This window comes from Oryzias melastigma, unplaced genomic scaffold (genome assembly GCF_002922805.2).
Source record: "Oryzias melastigma strain HK-1 unplaced genomic scaffold, ASM292280v2 sc00958, whole genome shotgun sequence".
In the NCBI taxonomy this organism is placed as follows: Eukaryota; Metazoa; Chordata; class Actinopteri; order Beloniformes; family Adrianichthyidae; genus Oryzias; species Oryzias melastigma.
Genome location: NW_023417543.1, coordinates 5,438 through 13,189, shown reverse-complemented (window position 1 = coordinate 13,189; position 7,752 = coordinate 5,438). Strand labels below are relative to the sequence as shown.

The 7,752-nt window shown below is 38.3% G+C and overlaps 1 protein-coding gene and 1 long non-coding RNA gene across 2 annotated transcripts; both read right to left on the bottom strand.

Annotated features, from left to right (window-relative positions):
- Nucleotides 1-1,632: 1,632 nt before the first annotated feature.
- Nucleotides 1,633-2,969, bottom strand: LOC112141408 (gastrula zinc finger protein xLCGF3.1-like; the record flags this gene model as incomplete). The annotated part of the gene is made up of 1 exon (XM_024264539.2): nt 1,633-2,969. A coding segment is annotated over exon 1 (940 nt), but the record flags the coding sequence as incomplete, so codon positions are not given.
- Nucleotides 2,970-5,540: 2,571 nt separating this feature from the next.
- On the bottom strand, nt 5,541-7,258 carry LOC112141406. The gene is made up of 2 exons (XR_004947559.1): nt 6,770-7,258; nt 5,541-6,430 (listed from the first exon to the last, which is right to left on the bottom strand). It is a non-coding gene; the product is annotated as an uncharacterized LOC112141406 (long non-coding RNA).
- Nucleotides 7,259-7,752: the final 494 nt, after the last annotated feature.

The following is a 7,752-nucleotide window of genomic DNA, read 5'->3' as shown; positions in this document are numbered from 1 at the left end:
CCTGGTTCTGGTGGGAGCAGAAGAACTGCTTTGTTCTTCAGAAAGCTTGTTCCATGGCTCAGCAGTTTGACTGAAGCAGCTGAGAGTCTGGATGCAGAAAGACCTCAGCAGCTCATCCAGAACGTCATGACAGCCGTCAGGATTTGAGATCTAAGGGGACTTTTTTTAGCTCTCTGAACCAGAACCGTAAACTACAGGTCAGCTCTGTTCTCTTCTCCTGGTAAGGAACATTGATTTGATGATATCGGCATTTCCTTCTTTAAATATGAACTCCATTTCCTGAATCCTGTCTGTCATGTTTATGCAGTCTTTTTCAATAAAAACGCATAGACGCTGCAGATTCTATTTGTTTATATCTGCTTCATTCTATCTCTCAGTCACAAACACTCTGAATATATTTGATCTTTTCTCCTCATTCTATTAAACCTGTTATCAGACATATGAGGCTCCATCATGACTGTCTTCACTGCAAACACTTTATTCTTCACAGGAAAGATTGGAACAGAACACAGAACTAAAAAGACCAGAGAAACACTTCTGATCTCTGATACAAAACAGGAATCACAACAACACAAACACCAGTCGCACTCTTTATCGGACTCTTCCCTAGTACATTTCTACCAAATGTTTTTCTTCACAAAACTTTTGTTTACTAACATGACTCAACAAAACATAAAATGCAATCGTTTTAATATTAAAACAATAATTAAATATTCAAGAATCACATAAAAAGTGTTAGAATTAGAAGAGTGTAAAAAAAATTAGTGTTGTCATGGTAACACGCAGACTTGGACAACATTATCTTAGCATAAACTACAACCACAATGGTTAACAATGTTAAACAATATATTAAAAGCAGAAAATTATACTAATAAATTATCAATATTGTATATATGGAATTTTAATTCTAATAGTGGCTGGATGGCTCAGTGGGCTGGTGTAGGGCTACCACGCAGAAGAATGGGTTCAATCCCCAGGATTGACTGACCTTAAACCAGATGGGGCCTTAGACTAGACCTTGATGCTAATGCTTAAGTGAGTTCCCTTTGCTCTTCAAAGGATAGGCCTCTGCCATTAAAAACTCTGCCAAATCACTGATGTGATGCAGTGGTGACCTCTAATGGGATAAGCTCATCAACACAATTTCAAAAATCAAACCTTATTTTCCTACAGCACATTTCTATTTGGAGGTACATCTAAAACAATGAACTTCATAAAAAATTTAAATATTTTGGTTTATCAACACAAAAGTGAAACTCTTGATGCTTAGAATCTTTACAAAGTCCTTCACGTTGAGTAATGAGATCATAGTGGCTCATAGATGATGAAAATAAATGAATATTCTATCAGAAGAATCATAAAGGATGTTTTCAGCACATGTCAGATTTCAGAAAAGTGTTCTTTTGTCTCCATTCAATAATCACTTGTTCCTCCTTTTCATTGAATGACATTTCTTCACATGTTTGCTGCTGTGGGTGTCCCTTGTTTCTAAAAAAGTCTTCTCTCCTGTATGAGTTCCTATGTGTTTATTGAGATTAAATTTGGAACTAAAGCTTTTGTCACATTCTTGACATGTAAAAGGCTTCTCTCCTGTATGAGTTCTTATGTGTGTTTTGAGAGTATATAGGACACTAAAACATTTTTTACATTCATTACATGTAAAAGGCTTTTCTCCTGTATGAGTTCTCATGTGTTTTTTGAGACTGATTAGTTGACTAAAACTTTTATTACATCTGTCACATGAAAAAGGCTTCTCTCCTGTATGAGTTCTCATATGTATTTTGAGATAAGATTTATCACTGAAACTTTTGTCACATTCTTTACAGAAAAAAGGTTTTTCCCCTGTGTGGATTCTCATGTGTGTTTTGAGACTAGCTATCTGATAAAAACCTCTGTTACATTCTTTACACAAAAAAGGCTTCTCTCCTGTATGAGTTCTCATGTGTGTTTTGAGATTAGACATTTGACTAAAACTTTTGTTACATTTGTTACATAAAAAAGGCTTCTCTCCTGTATGAGTTCTTTTGTGCATTTTGAGAGAAGACACTTGATTAAAACTTTTGTTACATTCGTTGCAGGAAAAAGGCTTCTCTCCTGTATGGGTTCTCATGTGTCTTTTGAGATGACATGCATGACTAAAACGTTTCTCACATTCTTTACAGACATAAGGTCTTTCATTAGATTTAGTTCTCATGTGGACAGACACATCGTGTGGAATTCTTGTTCTTTTACCAGACCCTGCAGAGGAAAGTCTCTTTTCTTTTTGGGATAGTTTTTGTGAGAGCATGTGAGAGCTGGAAACACTTTGGACATGACTTCTGTCTCTTCTCTTCCTCTGATCTCTGTTCTGTGGCTCTGTCTCTTCATCTGGAGTTGATGTTGATTCTTCATGTTGGTTTCCTTCTTCATCCTGACTATCAGTTCCATTCAAGCTCTGCTGATTGTTTCCATCTGCTTCACTCTCAACATGTTCCTCCAAAGCAGGAATCTCCATCAAGGTTTCAGTCTCCTGCTTCAGATCAAGCTGCTCTTCATCCTGACTGATGCAGAGTTCTCCTGGTTCCTCTTTCATCGATGAAGGTTCTGGATCCTGCAGTTCCTCTGGAGTCTGTGGAGGTTCTGGATACTCCTGGTCCACTCTGAAGTTCCTCTGCTGGTTGCAGAGATCCTCTTCAGTCAACCAATGCTGGGGGAGGACTGCAGGGACACAAGCACAAGAAGGGGGGGGGGGCTTTTAGACGCTGACAGGACTTTAGTGGATTGTCAAGTACGGTAACAGCTGATGAGCTTGCAGTGACCTCACTCTGGCTTAGCAAAGGATCATGGGATATACGCTAAACTTCATGGTGAATGAAAACAGCAGCAGTTCAGATCAATGAAATGCAGTCAGGAGAGACAGAAAAACAGCAGAATACAGATTTTAAAGGATCCAGAGAACAGAAATAATTATCATTAGACAAACTCCCTTTCATTTTTGGTGTCTGAGCAAACACAGAAACTCACTGAGTTCTCCTTCAACCACAGTGGTCCACACTGAGGGTTCACTCTGTAGTTACATCTAGATTTAACTGTCTGAAACCTCAGAGTCATGTAGCTTATTAAATCAATCAAACTCCAGCACTGATATTCATCAGTTTCTCTTTAACATTAGTCATTTCCAAGAATAACAATGGAAATTCCTGCAGTGGGTTCTGCTCCTGCTGTGGTCTGAGTTCCAAAAAAGTTAAAATAACTTTAGATTTCAGTCAATATGACCTCCTAATGCAGCAGATTCAAGAAATGATCATTTTAGCTTCTTTAGAATCTATCAAATGTTGAGAAACTTGTGTGTGTAAGAATGTGGAACATTTGAAGGTTTTATTTTCAATAAATATTATTTTTAGGAGGTTTGTTCAATATCATTTAATATATNATATTCATCATTTTCTCTTTAACATTAGTCATTTCCAAGAATAACAATGAAAATTCCTGCAGTGGGTTCTGCTCCTGCTGTGGTCCGAGTTCCAAAAACTCACAAGTTCAAAATTGTGAAGCTGCTACAAAATAAGAGTCTTCTGTTCAAATGTAACTTAATCTATGAAGATGTTTTTGGTTAAAATAACTTTAGATTTCAGTCAATATGACCTGCAGATTCAAGAAATGATCATTTTAGCTTCTTTAGAATCTATCAAATGTTGAGGAACTCGTGTGTGTAAGAATGTGGAACATTTGAAGGTTTTATTTTTAAAAAATATTATTTTTAGGAGGTTTGTTCAATATCATTTAATATATCCTCTAATGGTTAGTGACTTGGACATGATGCTGACTGTCATTTGCATTGAGGATTTAGGAAAATCATAGAAAAATATAATTGGTAAAATGATTTGGAACGCGCTGTAGATTCAAACAGTCACTGATGATTTTCAAAGTGGCAGAAATATTGTTAATAAAACCAAAAAAACAATAAAAATATTCAGAGTTCTCAAAGTCTTTCAGGACTGTTCATTCCTGGTCCTCCAGATCTCCCATCCTGACTGTTTCCAGATCTCCAGGTCCTGCTAGCGGCTGATCTTCACTCCGCTGAAGTCCGCTAGGCTGCAGCCGGAGAACCCTATACTTAACACAACAAGATGGCGCTTTGAACGGTCCAGAACAGAGTTGTGGATGCGTGGTTTGTATGCGATAAAACTCTGATTTTTACACCCGTCTTGGGACAACTTCAGACTATGGCTGTGTCCAAATTAAGGTTCTGCATCCTCCTGAGGCCGTGGCCTTTGAGATCTCCGATGTCCGGGTCCTTCGTTAGCGGGTAGACCGGATGTTAAGTGCAGTGAAATTGGACGGTCTAGCCTTGTTTTTTTTTTTATATAACTTTATTGAACAAACAAAACAAGGAAAGCTGTTTTAACTTAGCTAGCTAGTTTCCTGTAGCCTGGCCACCGTGAGTTGAACGTGTTGTGAATCATTTAGCTCAAAATGATTCTGAGGTTTTTTTTTTTTTTTAACTTTTACTTTTGGAGGAGTTGGAGCAGATCCATCACCACCACCGGCACTTGTTGGTATTTTTCCGGCGGAGACAAAACGATCGCAGGTACTGTGTACAAACGCTTCAAAAACATCTACGAGCTCTTTTACATATTAGCTTTAGCTAGTTTAATTGAAATATTTATTTAGCAAATCTATTACAAGTTGTAAAATATACAAATACTGAACTTGTGGGTTTGTGGATTATTGAAAGTTTTGCTTATTTCACAAGTTATTGCAGTAAATGTAACTTAGTACAAGTACCTACACTTTTCTGAGAATAAAAAACATGTACCAAATAACTACAATGGGTTTTTATTTTATTAATCCTACTACAATAGTGTTAAATGTTAAATTTATCTTCAGACTTTTGTTGCAGAAATTATTATTTTTTTCTAATTGATTTGAAAATTTGATTTGAAATCAGTAAAAGTAGTATTTAATTATTCTCAATAATGACAACATTATTCTCATGTTCACATGCATGTAATGATGTTTTATAGTTTAATAAATTACTTAAAACCACATTTTTAAATATAAATGTATTTATGTATTTCTTTTTAACTAGACTAGACTCCTGTAATGAAGAATCAACCAGACTCCCAATCCTGGAGCTGTTTGTCCAACAGTGAAGACCCAAGACCAGACTTCAGAATGAACAGGAACTCTCTTTCTGAACCTCCTTGATCAGGATCGGTGACATCGGCATCCTCCTGCAGGTGCTGGAGCTGCATCACACCTCTGTACCTCATGTAAGTGAACACACTGCAGTTTTTCAATATTATTTGGAATATATTTGTATACATTTAAACGTATATATTGCTGGTTGTCACAGCGTATGCCATCCTCCACATCATCTGCCTCTGTGTTGACGACACCGAGGCTCCAGAGGAAGATGTGGAGGTGATGATGAGGAAGCTGGTTTGGAGGTCACCAGCGGTGCTCTCTGGCAGGACCAACTACCTGCTGAGGTTTCTGCCCTGGGGGAGGTACCACCTTGATTACTGGTAACAGATAATTAAATAAGAGATTTTTTATTCCAAAGCCTGTAAATTCATTATCTCATATTTATGGATCATTTTTGGTCATGCAGCATCCGTCCACAGCCAGCCCTGCAAACCGTGAAGATGGACGATACAGTCTACAGTGAAGATGATCCTGAAACACTCTGCAGACCACCTTGCAAGATGTTCAATAACCACCCAGAAAATTCCAGCCCGGGTCTCAGTCTTAGCCCCCCCATCCATGTCAACTATCTTTGTAAATAGTTGAAAATAAAAGTTACAATTAATCCATGACAATCACTGTGTTTGATTTAGATCTTTATTTAAATTAACAAAACAAAAACAAACATTTTTAATATATCAAATATAAACTTCATTTATTTATTCTCAGAAATCTAAGAATTTTAACGACAATTCTTTCCATCAGACTAAAGTTGGTCAAAAGTTTCCCTCCTCTCTCGTGCGCTCTGCTCTTCTGCCTCATGTCCTCTCTGATCAGGTCTAGAAGCTCATCACTGTTTCTTCTCATTTTTCTTCTACCAGTCGCTAGCTCACTCCTTCCTTCTCTTTCTTCACTCTCTTCTCTTTCACCCACTGCTGTACTTCTCCAGCAGATCCATTTTCTTCAGGATTGTCCTGAAAAACACAGAAAACAAAGCGGGAGAGATGACAGGTTTAATCCCTCTCAAAAATGTTTCACATTAAAACACAAAAACACTCAACTCTATAGTAATGGTCACCAACTCTGATGTTATTGAGCTCCTCCCCTGTTTGTTTAGCAGCTTAACCTGTTTCAGTTACTTCTGCTCACCTGATCAGGTGTGTTCAGTCAATCAGAAACGGAGCTCATCCAATCCAGCTAATCAGGAATTACTGAAGCAGAGCAGTGGAGTTCACGAAGAACAGGGTCGGTGACGCCGGCTCTATTATTATGATGAAGACGTATATAAATGTACGATTTGCCAAAACAAATGGAAAAAATTTGGCGCCAGTAAAAAGATGATCATTTTCACCCCGGAGCTTTATAATTACTGCCGTCTGTTTTTTGGCCCCTAAAATTATATAAAATTAGGTTTTTAATTTTTTCGTTTCCATCAAGAAAGAACAAAAGCGAACGACCGAAGAACAGCAGCAGGATCTAGCATACGAGCCGAGACCTCTATATAAGCACTTCTGTTGTAACATTTCAAATCAAAATAACGTTAAAATGTTTTATGTTAATCAAAAAACCATAAACTTATCAGATTACAGTTTCTACTTACATTTAAAAGTGAAATTTTCCCCGACTCCCCGTCCCGCATCAACGTCCGCCATTGTTGCCAGAAAAAATCTTCGGGGCCGACCGCAATGCATCTTGGGATACGGTCAGCATAGCAGGATACACCAGAACGATCCTTCAAAATCGAAAGAGTAAGGCCGCGTTCGTCGGCCGAGTTTGAAGCAGACCCTGAATTTGGACAGCACTTGTCGCGACGCTGTGACGTCACCAGCCGACAAACCCGGCCTCGGGAGGTCGCAGCACCTGAATTTGGACACAGACTATGATAGGGCAGACTAAACAATCTGACGGTAATTATTACAGTTCTGACTTATCAGAGTCACTGAACGCACCAGGACTGAAGACCCCCCTCATCGATTTTAATTGGTCCTCATGTTAGCCCCGCCTCAATGTGCCACAAGAGGACCAAAAGTTTTGTATCTGAAACTTTCAGATTCGTAAACGAAAAAAATATATATATTTTAAAGCGAAAAAAAAAGATTTGAAAATGAAATTTTGAATTTTGAGACCTATTTTTCAAACATTATTATTTTTTATTCAAAATATTTTATTTCGGTTTCAAATATTACCGGCCTCGATGTACCTCCATAGTAAGAAGATTGAACTCATTCATTCAAGAAAGAAACCCGAGAGAAGCAGCAGCTGAAAAAGACCAAATCCAATCAAATCTGATGAAGAAGAAATGTTGTGCAGATGAAGAAGAAGTGAACATACCTATGTGGTGGAGCTGAAGCTGTGGTTTCCAGCAGATATCCAGCAGTCTGCGCTGACGACAGAGCTCCTGCTCGTACTGGACGATGGTTCCTTCACAGAGTCTGAAGATTTCTTCAGCAGCAGCAGCGAGTCGCTCGCTGATCAACTCTCTCAGAGACTGAAGGGAAGACATGGTTCCTGCAGCTGCAGAAGATCTTCAGCTCCAACAAACACCAAAGTCCTGCTAGTCTCACAATCACAGCCACGTTGTCT